Source organism: Populus nigra, chromosome 7, assembly GCF_951802175.1.
Source record: "Populus nigra chromosome 7, ddPopNigr1.1, whole genome shotgun sequence".
Classification (NCBI taxonomy): Eukaryota; Viridiplantae; Streptophyta; class Magnoliopsida; order Malpighiales; family Salicaceae; genus Populus; species Populus nigra.
In genome coordinates, this window is record NC_084858.1 from 15,135,635 (window position 1) to 15,155,211 (window position 19,577).

General features: G+C 36.0%; 3 protein-coding genes across 4 annotated transcripts; 1 reads left to right on the forward strand and 2 right to left on the reverse strand.

The window, feature by feature from the left end:
* Positions 1 to 4,034: 4,034 nt before the first annotated feature.
* On the forward strand, positions 4,035 to 8,426 carry LOC133699521 (uncharacterized). 2 transcript variants are annotated; one of them, XM_062122797.1, is made up of 10 exons: positions 4,035 to 4,713; positions 4,834 to 4,971; positions 5,378 to 5,566; positions 6,040 to 6,177; positions 6,265 to 6,386; positions 6,545 to 6,677; positions 6,764 to 6,893; positions 6,965 to 7,056; positions 7,167 to 7,301; positions 7,806 to 8,426. In XM_062122797.1, exons 1-10 carry the CDS (start codon positions 4,180 to 4,182, stop codon positions 8,031 to 8,033), a joined length of 1,839 nt encoding a protein of 612 aa, XP_061978781.1. In that variant the 5' UTR covers positions 4,035 to 4,179; the 3' UTR covers positions 8,034 to 8,426. The 2 variants fall into 2 exon arrangements, with proteins under 2 accessions (XP_061978781.1, XP_061978782.1); XM_062122798.1 differs by having other exon boundaries at positions 4,036 to 4,713; positions 6,977 to 7,056.
* Positions 8,427 to 11,542: 3,116 nt separating this feature from the next.
* LOC133698890 (5-oxoprolinase 1) lies at positions 11,543 to 16,023 on the reverse strand. The gene is made up of 2 exons (XM_062121995.1): positions 15,884 to 16,023; positions 11,543 to 15,775 (listed from the first exon to the last, which is right to left on the reverse strand). The coding sequence occupies exon 2, from the start codon at positions 15,757 to 15,759 to the stop codon at positions 11,965 to 11,967; it is 3,795 nt and encodes a 1,264-aa protein (XP_061977979.1). The 5' UTR covers positions 15,760 to 15,775; positions 15,884 to 16,023; the 3' UTR covers positions 11,543 to 11,964.
* A 2,401-nt stretch (positions 16,024 to 18,424) lies between these two features.
* On the reverse strand, positions 18,425 to 19,471 carry LOC133700095 (probable transcription factor At5g28040). Its single transcript, XM_062123657.1, has one exon. It carries the CDS (start codon positions 19,469 to 19,471, stop codon positions 18,425 to 18,427), a length of 1,047 nt encoding a protein of 348 aa, XP_061979641.1.
* Positions 19,472 to 19,577: the final 106 nt, after the last annotated feature.

The window sequence follows — 19,577 nt, forward strand, 5'->3', positions numbered from 1 at the left end:
GTTTCACATTTTATATAAATTTAAATGTTTTTTATTTGATGGTCCGGGATATTATTATACATAAAAATTAATTAATTAATTAATTATATAATTAATGTTTTGAGAGTCAAAGATACAAATATAAAATAAATTGAATTGTCAATAAACAAGATTTCTTGAATGAAGTGATGATGTCATAAGTAGATGATTATAAGGGTGGTCTTCGTTAATCCTATGGGGTGGGGCCCTTAGAAGTTAATAAAATTGCTGATTAGCATGAGGCAACCTAAAATTTTCCATGTTGATTGGGGTGGGGTCTCTGTGGACTCTATGGGGCCTCCGGGTGGGCTCCACACCAGCAACTAAATATTTAAAAATAAAAGACCCTCGTTCATATCGGATCTTCTTATATTCCCCATTTACCCCTCACAGCCTCGTCAAATTACAAAATGGGACTGCAAATATTTGATGATGGGCAGAAAATAAAAGTAAAGAAGGGATTTCTTTCTTTCTTTCCTTTTCTGCTGCTGTTGTTGATAAGTATCGGAAAAGGAAATTGATTTGATTTTTATTTGATTTGTTCCTCTAATTGAATGATCTAAGGTGTCATGTTAGGGTTTCAATAATTTATTGCTCCTTGGAAAAATGATTTTCAAAAAGACTTTTCATACTAAAGTCTTGATAATACATAGATATGTGGATTTTATAAATATAGTATTAAATAATGGGCATGGCGTCTTAAGACAAAAAAATAAATAAAATTCAATGCATGCACGAGAATTTTTTATGATTTATTTGTTCGGATAATACTACTCCTTTTTTTTTCTGCAATATCTTACTATTTTATTAAATTATGTATTTCTTGAAATTAAATAAAAAAATCCAAGCATCCACCTAATATATATATCTCCTTGAAATTATTGTTGTATTTGGCCAACTAATTAAATAATATATTAGCATAGTAATTTGATAATTACAATACTTAGTTTTAATTTAAACATAAATTTAAAAATTATTTAAAAAAAGACATTAAAAAATTATCAATTAAAAAATAATAATAATAATAATAATAGCAGCTTAGGTGTTGTGGCTTAACCCGCCAAACTTGTGATATGGGTTATGGATTCAACTGAGTTCAATAATTTTTTTATCTTAAATTTATATTTAACCTAAATATATATATTTAAAAAAAAGGTAAAAAAATAAGCCTAGATGTGAGCCTATGGCCTAGCACCCTAGGCCATAGCAATGAAAAGCTTAGACGCGTAGGTAGGCCTTTAAGCCCAGACCCGTGTGCCTGGACTTGGTTTTATTTTTTATTTTTTAAAATGAGTGAATGACATGTTGTCTGTCTCTTTTTTTTTTAATAAAATACACAGATGACACATCTCCTGTTGAGACAAACAATGTGTCATCTGCAAGTGTAGATTTCAACCACTACTAAGGTGACTAAAAAATCAAGACAATGTTTTTCCCAAACAAACTCAGTTTTCAAGTCATTTCAACCTAAAAACACCTTACTAACACCCTTAGAATACCCACAAACCAATCTAACAACTAAAAATTACCTAAAAAAGGATTAAAAGACTGAAATCAAACCAGTTTAGATTTAACTTTCTCGACCTGGATTTGCTTTTCAGGCAATATTGAGACTCCAAACAACCATCATCAAACCTTTTTCATTGCATGGAAACCGTGGACATAAAAAAAACCATTTTGGTGGTAAAAATGATATGAATGGTGACTTTCTTTCTCATCGTTGGAATCTAGCAATCTCTCTCACTCGTTTCTCTAATCACGGACCGAAAAATAATACAAATGAACTTTTACACCACAATTAAATTTGTCAAATTTAAAGGGACCTGTTTATTATTTTTAAAGATTAAAGATCTAAGCATATTTTTCATGAAAACCCTTAACACACAATCCATTCCTGGTATCTTTTTTATTTCGGTCTCTATTCATTTAAATTCATAATTTTTTAAGAAATCAAAAGTAATTGACTTTTAATTTAGGATCAAATCACTTAAAAATTGAAGTTTAAAAATCAAAATAAAAAATAAAAAATAAATGGTGAATTCACAATAACATGTGTGTGTGTGAACATTATCATGTATGGTAAAAATATCACACCTTCTAGTATTTTCTGTAACAATAGGTTTTTTTAACTAGAAAAACCTCCATGCTAATGGTATTTCCATGCATTATTACAAGAAGGTAAACAACTTCTTCTATCATAAGATGTCCATTGACACTGTCGTAATGACGACAGCAATTTTGTTTTTATTTTGAAAGTCAGTTTGATTTTATTTGATAGCTATATTTCATGACAATATTTCCAAAAGAAAACAATTATTGTCATAATTGCATGGGATTCAAGATTTTCAATTATAATACAGTTTCAAAAATCAGACAGCCGACCGATCCTGAGATTGGATCTAGTCTCCAATCCCACCAACTTTGCTATTGACTACTGCATGATTTTGTCAAATTAATCAAACACTGTTAATTAAAAAAAATATGGTCAACGACCTAACATGTCGTGGCATCTCAGGGATATTTAGTAGAGCAGTAACAAATATTTTTTAAAATGTTTATTTTTAAATATATTAAAATATTATTTTTTTAAAAAATTATTTTTAATATTAATATATTAAAATAATATAAAAATATAAAAAAATAATTTTTTTAGAAATATTCATTTCAACCGTACTCTCAAATAAAGCTTATAGTTGGTTTAAGACGGAAGAAAAATGTTTTTTTTTTTAAAAAAATTATTATGTTTTTATTTGTATTTTAGAAAGAGAATATCTGAATTTATTTATTCAAGGAATTTATTTCCCTGATATCCCTTGAATTTGAATATTAAAAATCCTATTTATCACACATAAAGAGAAGATATAATTAAAAAATAAAGTTTCCTTTTTTGTGTGTATATTACTATCGTATTAGCATTGAAATATTAGTATCTAATATATAACAGGTTGTTGGATTTGAATTAAATCAATTCCCCGTTTTTTTTAATTACCGTTGGATATCAATATTTCATTACAGCAATATCAACATCTTGGATTTCACCTTGAAAACCAAAATGGAGCATCCTTTTAGTGTAACGCATAAATAGTTATATCAACATCCATTTTGGTGGGATTTAATAATTTATATTGATGTGATTTTTGAATGATATATATATATATATATATATATATATATATATATATATATATATATATATTAAAATCCTTGGGTAGTTAATGGATGGGACCCATACAAAATTCTTGAGAAAGACACATGCACTGCCTTCTTTTTCTGAGAACGACTCATTGTCTTGTTGAAGCAAAGAAAGCATTCAAGCCATTATCAATGAAATGAAAGCATCAATGCACTTACTGTCATGCTCAAGAAAAAGAAAACCAGTGAATGAATTTCGGATATAGTTTTACTGGTTAAATTTTAAATTTATTATTTTAAAATTATTAGTTTAAGTTTTATGAATTTTAAGGTTATGAAAAATTTATATAACTATTAACTAGTATGTGTAAATTGATCTAGATATTGATATTATTATTATTTTTTTAAAAAACCAGTGACCCTACCACATAAGGGGGTAATGCGATCATGGAAAGAAGAAGCAATTTTCTTGCCCTAATAAATTCTATCATGGGCTCCCTTGGCAGTCATTTTGGCCAAGTTTACCAATTTGTATATCCAAAACTTAAAAAACAGATTTTTTTCCAGCTGAAAATTCCAGTTTTGTTTTCTAAAAAAATTAAAAAATTAATTGCTTTTCAAGAATATTTTTTAAAAATTAATTTTTTTATTAATTTAAATCATTTTAATATATTAATATTAAAAATAAAATTTAAAAAATAAAAAATATATTATTTCAATATATTCCCTAATAAAAACAACTTAACATTTTATATTAGTTATTTAGTGTAAAAAAAGAGAAAAGGCTGTGCCTGCCAATAGGAATTCCCAATTTAAAATATTAATAATAATGGCATTCAGCGTAATTTACTTACCAGAAAAGTCCAAATGCCAAACCCGAAATATTCCCGTGTCCTTTTATCACCAGCGACTCCCTTCTCTGATTCTCTCCTTCAAAAACCCGACCCGGCTTACCCCCCTCCCTTCACTCGCCGTTGAAAACTAAACCTCCGGTTCTGTCGCTCCGTTTAAACTGCTGTCCCTTCAATCATGGACGAGAATTCGGCTCTTATAGCACAACTTCTCATGGAAGATGAAATAGAAATGAGAAACCGTAACGGTAACGCTAACGCTAACGGTAGCGTTAGCGGTAAAGATCAGAACGACGGCGGATGGAAAACAGTTTCGTATTCAAAACGAAACAAGAAACAACAACCCTCGAAAGTCTCGAACTCGTCGGAGAGTTCTTCCTCCGATCACCAGCGATCTAACGGCGTCGGCGGTGAGAAAGCTGATGTGTTTCGGTCGATTGAGAAGAAATCGGAGGACCGGCGCCGGAGGATTGAGGAGGAGTGGCGGAAGAGAGAGGAGGAGGAGAGTGGTGAGAGAGATGGATCGAAGCGGCATTCTGATGAGGATGATGGCGAGAGTGAAGATGGAGGTCATGGTGGAGACGGTGGTGGTGCTGGAGAGGAAGTGAAGAAGGTGAAGAAGCCGAAGGTGAAGAAACCAAAAGTAACGGTGGCGGAGGCGGCTGCGAAGATCGATGCCGGTGATCTAGGCGCCTTTCTTGTTGACATCACTGTAAGCATTTAATTGTTTAATTTAATTTTGGTTTTTAATTAATCCATACATGATGTTTTTTTTTTTCAAATAAAAGATTCTCTTTTTCGTTTTTTTCTGATGTCGTTTTGTTGGATTTAGGCGTCGTATGAGACTCAGCAGGATATACTGTTAATGAGATTTGCTGATTACTATGGAAGATCATTTTCATCAGTGAGTTCAGCTCAATTTCCTTGGTTAAAGATCTTCAAGGAGTCTCCTGTTTCCAAATTGATTGATGTAAGTTTTTTCTTTTAAATATTTTTATCAGTCTAATTATGACTTAGGTGAAATTATTTTTGATTACATAAATATAATATCATTTTTGTTAACATGTTTTTTTTCCTTTTCTTTCGAAGACTGGGTTTTTATGGAAAAAAGTATTAATGTGTGCGATTGACTTGGGGATATAATGCTGTAGTTAGTTTTTGTTTGTTTGTTTGTTCTGACATTTATGTGTGCTAAGATGGTTAGGTACTGACGTTGTGTAATTCATCTATATGATGATCTAAGTTGGATCGATCGGAATCAATTCACTTACATTGTTCCACGACAAGTTTAAGTGTGCTCAATGTGATTTTAATGAATTTTGTATGTTCATAACCATTTCTAACATTTTATTTTAAATTATTGCTTTTCTGAGCAGACCCCCCTCGCACACATCTCTCAAGATGTTTACAAGGCATCAGTTGACTGGCTTGGCCAGCGATCCTTTGAAGCACTTGGGTCCTTTGTGTTATGGTCATTGGATAGTATTTTTGCTGACCTTGCAAGTCATCAAGAAGTTGCCAAGGGATCCAAAAAGGTGGTCCAGCGATCACCATCTAAGTCTCGGGTAGCTTTCAGGACTACTCTTTCTATATGATTTATAAATACTTCTATGCTAGTCAACACTTTCATTCAAGAGTTTCCCCCACTATTATCATGTTATGTTTAAACCATGGTTTCATCCATTGAGTCTTGCTTTAAAGAAATTTTATCTGGAAATCAACATTTTGAAGGTTTTAGAAAAACATAAATATGAGTCTCACACCCTCGATTTCATTTATATTCTTGTCAACACCCATATCTTTCCAGAGTCTTTTCAGCAAGTCAGATGACTCTTTCCTGTTTGAAAAATGTTTGGAAACATGCTTATTTTAAGGCTTTGTTTATGGTTAGCACCAGCATCAACATTAAAGGTTTCGCTAGTGCACATTACATATCTTAAGTTTTACTAATTTTCATATGGTTGTTGTAATAGTGCTGGGTATAGATTGTGTTTTTTCATCCAAGTAACCATTTTATTGATATATTGATGAGTTCCAGGTTGCTCTATTTGTGGTTTTGGCAATGACGCTACGACGCAAGCCTGATGTGTTGATCGATTTATTGCCGATAATTAGTGAAAATCCAAAATATCAAGGACAAGACAAGCTTCCGGTCACTGGATGGATGATTGCTCAGGTAAGCTGACCACTTAGAATTCCCAGATATGTGAATTCTTCTCTTAGGAAAATAAATTTTAATATTTGGAATTGTATCTTGATTTAGGCGTCTCAAGGAGATTTGGTTGTGGGATTATACACATGGATTCGTGTTCTCTTCCCTATGCTGAGTGGGAAATCAAGCAGTAATCCTCAATCTAGGGACTTGATCCTGCAGTTGGTTGAGAGGTATCATTGGGATTGAAATTAATTTCACTTTGTATTTGATGCTTGAGTTATTCAGATCTTTGAAATTATTGGGCAGTTAGTAATGGAATATTAATTTTCAGTGTTTATTTCGTATTTTTTTTCTGACTTCTCTCTTTCCCCTTTTTTGCTTGGATTAGAATCTTGTCATCCCCCAAAGCTCGTACAATTTTATTAAATGGTGCTGTTAAAAAGGGTGAGCGCTTAGTGCCACCTTCAGCTCTTGAACTTTTGATGAGACTCACCTTCCCAGTTCCTTCAGCTAGAGTTAAGGTGGGTGCTCTGGTGCAGCATTTTTAGCTAGATTTTGGTGGGTATTTTAGGTCCGAGGCAAGTTTTGGTTGATTTTTTTTCCTTAGGCAACTGAGAGATTCGAAGCTGTTTATCCAACCTTGAAGGAGGTTGCTCTTGCTGGGTCCTCAGGAAGCAAAGCAATGAAACAAGTTACGCAGCAGATATTGAACATTGCAGTCAAAGTCACTGGAGAAGGTAGTCAAAACTCAAATGGGCATCAATTGATTGTTGCTCTCCATAAATGTACATCACAGTTTGATCAGCAGTGCTTTCTGCAGGTAGCTCTGAACTGTCTAGGGAAGCAAGTGACATTTTTATTTGGTGTTTGACACAGAACCCTAATAGTTACAAACAATGGGTAAGCATTTTCTTATGTAATTAAGATCTTAATTTTAAATTTTAGACACTTTGCTGTTGTTATATACATCATTGGCTTTGGTTTACTTTGCATGAATTACTTGGAAACAGGACATGTTTTATCTGGATAATCTCGAAGCAAGTGTCACTGTTTTGAGAAGGCTGTCTGATGAATGGAAGGACCACTCGGTCAAACATTCTTCTCTTGACCCCGTGAGGGAAACTCTGAAGAGTTTCAGGCAGAAGGTAACATTTTTAATTCGTATATGCATATTTACTTACAGTAATGCATCTATAGTATTAAAATAAAGGTTTCAGGTCATTGGTACCCTTGTTAATTCTTTGCTGTCATTGTCTTAGACAAGCCCTGAACTGGAAATAAATTACCATTAGGCATTTCAGGTTGGTTGTTTGTGAATTTGGTGAACAGCCCTCGTGTTTTCTGAATTACTCTGCCATTAACATTCCTCTTTTTCCTGACAAAAGGGTGGAAGAGAAATGAGGCGGCCTTGTGTTTTTCCTCTCATTGCTCCAGGCAGTTATATTTTTCTATATTTATTACCATATTTCAAGTATCAAATGATTATTACAGTCACTATCACGCGTATGATTGGGACCCAGATAATGTCTTAGTTGCTGGTGCACCTATTCTAACTCACAGCTTCAGCTGGTACTGATGATCTTATGCCAGCTGTTTATCATGTGACCATCTTGTTATCTGTAACTTGGTATATGCTGTGTTTTTTATAGAATGGGAAAGCATTGGCAGAGGAGGAAAATGCAGGGGACTGTGCATCCTTGAAAGAAGCAGACAAGTACTGCAAGGCAATTCTGGGACGACTTTCACGAGGCCATGGATGCATAAGAAGCCTGTTTATTGTGTCAGCTGCTCTGGCTGCAGGAGCTGTTATCATATCCCAGAAGGAATACTGGGACTTGCAAAAACTCTCTGCAATGCTCAACTTACCACCCTCCTAAGTTCATCATGGAGGTTCCCAGCGCAGTGAATGGCTTTCATCATTGCCGCTAATGGTTATGTCCGGCTTAGCGCAGTTCTTCCCGATGTTCCATTGTAAAATGGGCAGAGTATGAGGAGTCTTATAATGCAAATAGGAGGCAGCAATAGCAAAATAGTGGCCAAAAGGAGCTGGCCGGCACATATCACAGAATATTGGTCTGTCTAGTTTTCGGATTCAAGCCAGTTTTTAATAACTAGGGTTTGCCCTTCGTAATAACTAATTTATATGGTTTGTGATGGTAGATCATAAAGCTGTGTAAATGCAAGCTTGGTGTGCTTGAAAGCATAATCAAATTATTTTTGTTTTCTTAGTTGAACGAAATCAAAATTCACTAGCTTTTGGTGGCTGATAATTTAGGTCCTAATTGTGCGTGCGTGCGTGAGTGAAAATATATAAAATTTTCTTGCCTTGTCTTAGATCTAAAGAAAAAATGGTAACATGTGGAGCAGATTCTTCCCTTTTCTTCAGAGATCAACGAGAAAGGAATTAAAAACCTGGGCGTGTTCAATCACATGTCTTAGAAACCCTTCCTGATTGTGCTATGCTTTAGTTGAAGCTTGGAGCCTAACTACAAAGGCCCAAAATTACAATTCCCTTTTCTTTCCTCTTTACAGGATTCATTTCAGGAAAAACAAAAAAGAGAAAGAAAAATATAATTTTTTTTTAATTTTTATGTTTTAAAAGTGTTTTTTTTTTATTTAATTGATTCTAAGTTTTTTCTCGATTTAAAAAAGAAAATTTTTTTCTCGATTTAAAAAATTTACCATTACATTCACATGATGCATGCAGATGATTTTTCTAGGTACTTTTTTTTTAAAACAATCAAGAATAGAAGAAATATCCTTAACCACTTGATAAAAAAACCAAAGAAAGAAAAATAAGAAGAAGCTAGCCACTTTCCAAATTCCCCTCATATTAGGCTAAGAGGGTGGGTGCTGTGTCTTTGCTACTATTTTAGATATTTTTTTTAATTCACGTGAAGTGTTCAGGCCAACTTACATATATTTTGATTAATTTATATGGACCCTCAAGTTAACAACTAGATAAACCTCCAATGACCATCAATATTAATTACTTTAGGGCTCGAATCTGAGACCACAAAAAACATAAATTTCTTGATCCCAAACTCTTATTACTGGACCACCTACTAGATGTTTCTATTCTAGATAATTTAAACATCTAAGATGGTGCTAAAGATCCCAAAGTATTGTAGATGAGTCGTGGATGATTGATTGCCAATTTGCTATTTAAGATGAAAACTCATACAACATTTCCCAATAATACATTAATGAAAGGCATGTTGTTATCACATTGCCAATTTGCTATTTAAGATGAAAACTCATACAACATTACCCAATAATACATTAATGAAAGGCATGTTGTTATCACATGTCCTTGTCATTAAATATGTTTTTGATTTTGTGATTCAATTGTGTTTTTTTTAAAAATTTAAATTTGTTTTTTTTTAAAATTATTCTTTTGATATTTTTGAATTCTTTTGACATGCTAATGTTAAAAATAAAATTTAAAAATAATATCTACAATAATCACAAACATGCTCTTAATCAACCCGCCAAACATCCTCAAAAATTTATCTTCTCTTTCCCTTTCTTTTTTAATTAATTAAATCCAAAAACATTTGATTTTTTTAGATACTAGATGTAAAACTCAAAGAGATTATCTATTATGAATCTAATTTTATTCAATTGCTTTTTGTTTATGATTTTGCTTGAAACTGAAACTGAAACTGAAACTTTTCATATGAGATGAAATTGCGAAAAGATACATTATTGGGTTACAAATGAAACTAATGAGCTTTCTTAAGAAAGCTAAACAATGAAGTAACTAGACAATTTTTTTTTGGCACTAAGCAACATTTAAGCTTAAATAACAAGTATTTACCCGCTATCCAAAATCCGAGTTTCAAGTTGGTCATATCAACTTAAGTATTGACATTTAAAAAAGAAAAAAAGATGCCACTTTTTTTTTTAATAAAAACTAAAACAATGCTATTTTGATAAAAAAAAATCAAAATAAAACTTGATTTGAGCAGGTTATTGGCCATCGTTTCATTGGATTGTGTTTAGCTAAGCTATGTTTTATAATTATAACCATACGTTGATGAATTAATATGATGAAAAAAATAATAATTACATAGAGATAATGAGTAAAGTAATACTAGATTCAAACACTTTCTCAGACAATTCTATAACTTCAATGATTATATAAAAAAAAAGGTGTAAAAGATCCATAATATTGGAAACACAAGAGAAATGCACATTGCAAAACAACAAGAGCAATAAAAGACACGATAAGTAGCCCTACAAAGTTTGACAAAAACAAAGAAAAATAAATAAATCAAAAACACAAATCATATGAGATCGAAACCCATTTTTGGATTTAATACCTAACCCTAACAATCACATCTCGTTTGAGAATGCGGTTGAAACCGTGTTTTATCAGATTTTAATTTTTTTATTAATTTTTTTTATGTTTTCAGATCGATCGTTATGATGTGCTGATCTCGATTAAAAATAATTTTTTAAAAATAAAAAAATATCATTTCGATATATTTTTAAGTGAAAAATAATTTAAACCGCAACTACTACCACAATTTCAAAAAAGCGAACATCCCAAAACAATTCCTACAAATAATACCCCTTATAAATCTCCTCTCCATGCTTGCAAGCAAAAACCCATTTTTGGATCTACTATCACTTGATGGACGGTCCTCTCTCTTCTTCTTCTTCTTCTTCTAATTACACCTTCTAATGTTGCAACCGCATCTAGATGCCTCTGAAAAGGAAATAGTCGGTTCAGATGCCCGAATCATGACCCGATATTTGGAACCTATGCTTGAAACTGTTGAATCTGTGATAGCTTGATGAGTGAATGAAATAGTCGGTTCAATCTGCTCAGCAACATCACACAGGAAGCCATGGATGTTCTTCTGTCTGAGATGCAGTGCTACGTGCCTCTGCGTTCCTCCTGGCACTTATGGTAACAAGGAAACATGCCCTTGCTACAATGACTGGGAGACCAAGAGAGGAAGACCCAAGCGCCCTTGATATGGCCTGGCTTCTAGTTTCAATCAAAACCAAGAACAAGAACAAGAACAATAAATATATGGCCAGAATTCCCTTCTTGCTTAAACAAATAGCTAATTCGGTATGGATTATGGATTTTATCTCTTTAGGCAATCTTATCTTCAGATATTGTCGTATTTCTCAAGCAAATTAACCTGGAAAGCACTTCCTTTAGACCACAAAGGGTAAGGTTATAAGATTGGGGATATGTTTCAAGTAGTATCTTAGATTAGAAAAGCAACTTGATTTATTGTGCCCATTTCTCTACGCATTTCCATCCTTCTTTTTTTTTAAGAAAAAAAAACATTATTATTATTATTATTTTGCTTGAACCGTAATTTTCACCGCGTAGACAAACAGTCTTGCAGGAAGAAAGGGAACATACTAAACCATGAATTATTTCATTTGTTCACATGAGAACATTTCATAACCACCCAATATAACAGTCTGGAGTATCACTATCTAGGAGAGAACAATAGCAAGTTTAAGAAAAAGCAAACTCATGCCAAGGAAATAAGAAACTCCTGACACATCAGTTCTTTTTTGCCAGAATGTTGCAAAAGCAATGGAGCTGCAAAACCGGGATCAAAGCAGAAACAGCAATGAAATCAACCTGTAGCAAACTGGGCAATACTGCAAGCTATGCAGCATCAGCTGATACAGCAACTACAGCAAGTTTCATAGCACCAACTGCTCTTGATACAGTCATAGCACTCAGAACAGGCATCTCAATGCAGCATCGGAGAAACCAACAACAAATCCACCCACCACTACCACCTCAATGCAGCAGTTTGCACCAAAAAATCAACATGAACCCCACCCACCACCTCCAGGAGTTAAAATCTCAAGAATCTCCCCTGCCTGCACCTCAACTGTGTTCTTACCTCCAAGGTAAACTCTCCGTTTATCTTTGGTAATTAGGTAATTGGCCCCGCGAGCCCCATCTTTTCCCCCCTTCAGACCTTTTGGTGCATGCACACGCCTTTCTGAAAGAATACTCACTACAACTGGCCGCCTGAACTCTATCTCTCTTACAAGCCCATCACCCCCTTTATGAAGCCCAGATCCTCCACTGTTCTCTCTTAGTCCAAACTTATGCAAAAGAACAGGATACCTTTGCTCAAAAATCTCTGGATCAGTCATACGGGTATTGGTCATATGGCACTGGACTCCACTTGTCCCATCCCAGTGAGGACCAGCACCACTTCCACCTCCAATTGTTTCATAATAGCCAAAAGTATTATCCCCAAAAGTGAGATTATTCATGCAACCCTGAGAACAAGCACAGGCCTGAAAGGCAGTAAGTACAACATCTGTTACCCTCTGAGATGTGAGAACATTACCTCCAACAACTGCAGCCTTGTCACTTGGAGAGAGGAATGAGCCTTTAGGAATATGGATTCCAACCGGGGCTAAACAACCTTGGTTGAGAGGAATGTCAACATCCACCAAACAGCGAAGGCAGTATATGACTGCGGCAGCTGTTACTGCTTCTGGTGCATTCCAATTCCCATACACCTCAGGGCTTGTCCCACTAAAATCGAAAAATGCTTCCCCTTTATTAGAATCAATAGTTAGTTTCAGATGTATGACAGAGCCATCATCCATGCTATCTTCTTCTTCTATAGTTACATTATTATTCTCTCCAAACTTGTCTGACTGAGATGAAACTCTAGCAGCAACTGATTTGAGCATTTCCCTCACAGCTTCTTCTGCATTTAGCTGTACATAGGTCATATAGGCCTGAACAGTTTCCAAACCATACTGCTCAATCAGTTCTTTGATAAGGGAGATACCTCTCTGGTTTGCAGCTACTTGTGCATGTAGGTCTGATAAATTGTCTTGAAGCCGGCGAGTTCCAGGGATTTTATGAGCTGATTCCTGGAGAAGGTTAACAATTCCCTCTTCCTGAAAAATCCCCTTTTCTACAAGCTTAAATGCTTTAATTGCAGCTCCTTCTTCCCATATTGACTTTGAAAAGGGGGGCATGCTTCCAGGAGTAATACCCCCAATCTCTGCGTGATGTCCTCTACTTGCAACAAAAAAAACCAGCTTACCATTATCAAACACAGGTGTGATGACAGTTATGTCAGGAAGATGGCTACCTCCGGCACTAGGATGGTTGGTGACCAAAACATCACCTTCATTCAAGTTTTCTCCCCAATAATTGAGCTGCCACCGAACAGTACTGGACATGGCTCCAAGATGCACAGGGACATGGGGGGCATTAGCAACTAGTCCCCCATCAGGGCCAAAGAGAGCACAAGAGAAATCTAGCCTTTCCTTGATATTTGTTGATATGGAAGTTCGCTGTAGCGTCCGTCCCATTTGTTCAGCTATTCCCATAAATCTGTGATTGAAAATTGAGAGCTGCACAACATCTGCAACTTTTTTGGCTATTTTCACGGTGCTCATGCTAGACTCAATTTCAATTTTGATGTTTCCATATATCGTTATGATAGCTTTGCATTGGGGTTCCACTACCACCGTGCTATTTCCATTCATGATGATTGCAGGGCCAGGTATGATGTGTCCACAACCCAGATTATCAAGCTTGTATAGAGGTGTATCAAGCCACCCATTCCCGAAGTAAACCTTATAGTGGCCTTCCACTTCCAGGTTACCAGAAGTGGGTTCCAGTACTTGTGGCTTCAGTATGTTAGTGACTCCAATACCACGAACTCTGACGTCACATATAAGAATATTCCTATTCTGTAGCTTGAATCCGTACTCCTGCTGGAATAGCTTCACAAACTCCACTGCATAGTCGGACCCTGACCCCTCTTCATTGACATGTTTCTTCACCATGATGGCAGTATCCGTGCCCTCATACCGCAAGTTTAAATATGTTTCTGTTGTAATGTTCTCCTCTCTGAACCCTTGCTCCTGTAGCTTCTGCCTTATCTGCTTCAGTAACATATCTTCTCTATGGGAAGCCTCCAAGATGGAATCAGGGCCATAAACAGCAGAATATGGTTCTTGTGCCTCTTCAACAACATCTGCCAAGCCCATGCCATACGCACTTAAGATCCCACAGAATCTGTGAACAAGTACTTCTTTCATGCCCAACGACCTGGCAATGGCACAAGCATGCTGTGGGCCAGCACCTCCAAAGCAAGCAAGAGCATGGTTCCTTGTTTCATGGCCCTTCATCTCTGTCAACTGCCGTATCGGACGGCACATTGTTTCATTTGCAACATTCACAAATCCCAGAGCAATCTCTTCCACAGTCATGTCCTTAGCAGATGAATCTTGGCTCTTCCTATAGGAGTTTATTTGATTGGCAAGCTTCTCAAATTCTTCTCTTGTTGCCTTGATATCTAAAGGCTGATCTTCGTTGGGGCCAAAAATGGATGGAAAATGATCAGGAATGACAAATCCTAGAACGAGATTGGCATCGGTAACTGCCAATTCCCCACCTTTACGATAACAAACTGGGCCTGGATGAGCACCCACTGATTCTGGTCCTACCCGGAAAGCTCCAAACTGGAACTTCAACTTTGATCCACCACCAGCAGCAACAGTGCTTATGTCAAGTTGAGGTGCTTGAATAATGGCACCGGAAATCTGGGTTTCAAGGACCTGTTCATAACTCCCAGCATAACGGCTCACATCCGTAGATGTACCACCCATATCAAACCCAATAAGGGGCTTCTCTGTTTCAAGCCCAAAAAGTGTCTGCGAATAACCAACAACTCCACCTGCAGGACCAGACAAAACAGCTTTGTGTCCTGAAAACCTATTTTCCGGTGCAAGCCCTCCATCCGATTGCATAAACAAAACATTCACCTTACCCAACCCTTCATCAAATTTCGACATAAAACCTGACAAATAATCCTTGATAACTGGGGTTAAGTACGCATCCACGCTAGCAGTTAACCCCCGAGGAACAGCTCGAACCATGGGAGTCAAAGACGAAGACAAAGAAACATGTCGAAAACCCAAATCAACAGCAAGCTTTTCCACAGCCAATTCATGTTGCGGAAACGTATAAGAATGCATCAACACAACAGCCAAACAACTAATCCCTCTCTCCAACAACCCCTTCAACAAAGGCTTCAAACCTTGTTCATCAACCGGCTTCACAACCCTCACAAGCTCACCCGACACCCCTTTAACCACCGAACCCAAACCATCATCCCCACTCTCATCAACAACAAGCTGAACTCTCTCATCAACCTCAATAACCTCCTCATAAAGGTTGGAGGGTTTCGAAACCGTAAGATCAAAGATATTCGGACGAGCCTGATTACCAATCTGCAACAAATCCTTAAACCCTCGAGTGACACACAAAGCAATCCTCTCCCCTTTTCTCTCCAACAAGGCATTCGTAGCTACAGTGGTCCCCATCCTTATCCACTCAATCTTACTCGTGGGGATTTTGGAGGTTCTGGGAATCTTCTCTCCTGTATACTCCTCAAGAATCCTCCTAATCCCTTCCACCGGAGCATCCTCATAATTCGCCGGATCAACAGATAACAGTTTCAAATCCCGACCATCACTCTTGCCTGGAATTTCCGCATACACATCGGTAAACGTTCCGCCTCTATCTATACAAAATCTAAGCTTTTCTTCTTCTTTTTTCTTCGAACTTCCCATCGAATGATCGATCAATCTATCAACAAAATAAATAACAATCCAAATTAAAACAAGAGAGATGAAAAATCAGGTAGCCATTACTCGATTGATTGATTCAAAGGAAATGAGAGAGAGAGAGACTTACAGGGTGATTGAGGAAGAGAGTGAGGAAGGAGCAGCTGAGGTGGCAGTACCGTGGAGCAGAACTGGGTGGAGTCGTCCAGTTTTTAAACACTACCCTGCTGGCTGAGAGATATGGTATAAGCGGGGAAACGGCGACGTTATCGAATATAGCTTTCTCTCGCATAATTAATAATTGAAAAAAATAAAGGAAACCTCGATTTAGTCCCAAACCTATATATTTATTGTCAATTACATCCTAAATTTATAGGATTTATTAATTAAATATCATAAGTTTCATATATTTATTAATTGTTTTCTTTTGTCGAGTTCAAGTCTAATTTGCATATTTTATACGCTAAAACGGCATTTGTTGTGATGAAAAAGTCAATGAGCATTACCATTTTAGGTTTTTGAAATGTTTGGGACCTAATTTATAAAATCTATAGGTTTGGTAATTAACTGAAAATGAGTATATTAATTTAAAACTAAATTGAGGTTTTCCAAGTATGTAATATGATAGTATTTAACATTGTAATATTGGTTGTTTTTTAAGATGTTTTTTAATTATAAATATATTACAATAATATTTTTTTATTTTTAAAAATTTATTTTTGATATCAATACATAAAAAAATAAAAAAATTAATTTTAAAAAACAATTTAAAACACTACCTCCGCGCGCGTTTATATATAGACAGAAACAAGAATGTCGTACAATCTATGTATAATGGCTCTCTTGAACCCTCATTCGTTTTCAACAAGAAGTATCATGTTATAGCATAAACCAAGTTGTATGCTGCTGCTGCTACAGGATGGATCTGTGGATGAGATTGAAAAACTACCAAGCAAACATAACTTAATCTCCCACACGGAACAATATCTATGGAGGTACAGTACAGTACCTTGAAGGGCGTTGGAGGTCTTTCAGCCTTCATGTCTAGTAAAGATTCTTGAGTTTTTGGCGGGTGATTTCTAGCTGATGTAAGTGTTTGGGGCTCTCTTTAATCTAGGCCCACGCATAGTTTCTTTCTGCATAAAATGTTCCGGCATTGTGTTGCAGCTACAATGATCGTGTTTGCAGTATGATTGATGGTTGTTTTGAAATGTGATTATAGATATCAGTATAGGCAGTGTTTTGAAAAATCAGTTAAAGTTGTGTTTTTTTTTTTAAATATTTTTAATATGTTTTGATGTATTAATATTAAAAATAAATTTTTTAAAATAAAAAATATTATTTTACTATTTGTTTCTTTCTTTTCTTCCTCCTGAACGCCTGACAGCTTATTCTTACCCAATTCCAGTTGTTTGCAAACCAAAACCAAAACTTGATCCATGTTTAAGAACCAACATATCCATGTGTGAGTTAAAATTGAAAGAAAAATTTACGTTGTCAAAAAACATGGAGCTCATGCAGTAATCCCTACAGCTATTGTAAACAACATAGCCAATTATGTGAGAGCATCGAGGTTGTCAAAATAATCACTCACCACCTGCAACAAGAATATTTTCAGCAGTGCAGAAAGTAGAAACCTCTACCCTCACCTTTTCATGGGGTATTTTTTTTTCCTGCCTACAGAATAATAGAGTTCAGTAGGAAATCAGAAAACATGCAAATTGAGCTACGGTTCATTTACCTGTTTCATGGGCTGTGTGTTTTCGTTATACACTGGGAAGCTTCCTACATTGCTATTTCACAGATGAAACATAAGGCTGAAGCTCCAAAGGATACTGTTCTCCTTTAACAACAATATCGCATCCTTGCCAAGCAGATTCACAAACCATACACATAATTGAACTGTTTGTAGAGCTACTGCAAACAATCGTGAATAGGTTACCAAATTTCAAGCCTATTTGTTGATCAATTGATCAGAAAGTTCCATTAAATGGTAAAAACATCACAGTAAGAACCAATACTAAGTTCCATTTCGAGCATGCGAACCACTTTAACATCTGATTAGCTGTTCAGTTACTCTTTATGACTTGGTTCAATTTGAAGCATGCTAACTACTTCAACATCAAAATGAAGCATCACTGGTTCAAACTAATTTGACCTCATGGATCACCGGTGGAAAAAAATTGCTTCTCTCCTGTTCAATGAAGTCTCAAGATGCTTCCTCGAGCTTGAACTTAAGCAGATGACTTCCCTGGGCCTAAATTTTCTACAGAATACACAGGTAAGAGTTTCAAGCTCATAGTCTCACTATTGCAGGTTCTCCCGTGAATGATTTGGTCCTTCTCTGTGGGGTGGCAATGGGACAATACCTGGCATCTAGTTTATAGCAATTAAACATATGGAAACAAGCCAATCTCAAATAAATTGTAAAACTCGTTGAATTTACATGAACCGCATAATGCAAGTTTAGTAACCAACAAAGAGGAAGAGGGAAAAAAGAAATTATCAGAGACAAATAGCACAATCATATGATAGGAATGAATGGACTCTCATTACCTTGATTTCCCGTAAATAATTACATATAACTACTTAAAAAAATATAAATTAAAAAAAAAAGCCTACATTAGAGAATGCACAAGTAAATCTACACACAAGTCAACAAAGTCATTGCCTATTTAGCAGAATTGTCAAGAAGCAACCTCAACCGAAGAGCCAAAACATCAAACTCAGCAACTCTTTGCTCCCTCCACCTCCTTTGAAAATCCTTCTCCTTCTTCCCTTCCATTGAACTATCCAACCTCTCTTTAAGAACAACCTTCTTGACCTCCTTTACGCACTCGTCAAACACATTTAGAACACTCTTAGCCACACTCTTTACTGCCACACTACCGCAGCCACCTCCACATCCACTCACCCCCTTATCCACCTCCCAACCCACATTGCCTTCCCTCATTTTCACAACATACCCATTATCAAATTCATCCAAATCCAACGACTCCAGATCATTCAATTCATTACTCACATTTACATTTTCGCAAGGCAAAGCAAAAACCGGCAAAAAACTACCTTTAACACCCACCAAATCCTCATCCAGTTTCGTCCTTTTAACATTATCAGGACGAAAACTACTCACATTACCATCAAAATTAGTATTACTATTACTACATGTACTCTTATTACCTCCAAAAGGAGAGCTTGAAGCAAATTCAGGGCTCCAAAGCTGTTTAGAGAGACCAAAAAGAGAACGATCATGAGGCGATAATAATGAATAATTGAACCCATTACGCGCAAGGCGCGAAGACGTACTGCGAAACTTCTTACGCAGCCTTCTCATTTTCTCAGAAAGCTGAGATTTTGTGTAAGGTTGTGACATTGAATTGGAGAATCTGTCATAAAAAAAGGGCAAGTCTTTAGGAAATGAGAGGCCTTGAGAGGATGAAGAGAGTAGGCCTTGAAGGAAGCTTATTTCATCAGGCTCAGACCAGATTCTGTGGAACTTAAAAGGTGGTGGCTTTGATTCAGAATTAGTGGTGGGAGTGGAGATTGCATCTGGGTTTGTGGTGGTTGGTGTGGTGGTGGAGGAAGTTTCAAGTTTTGGAGAGAGGAGGTGGTGGTGGTGGAGAGAATCAGGTATTTTGCGTTTGATAGGGAGTTTGGAGGCTGAAGAAGAGGAAGAGGGTTTAAAGGGGAGATGTTGTGGGACTGGGGTGGAGTCCATGGCTATGTTTTGGTTCAAGAAGGGGGTTAGGGTTTGATATCAAGGCTTGAGAGGATCTGGGACTTTTGAGTTTGGGGAGTGCGAGAGAGTTTATGGGCTGATTTTA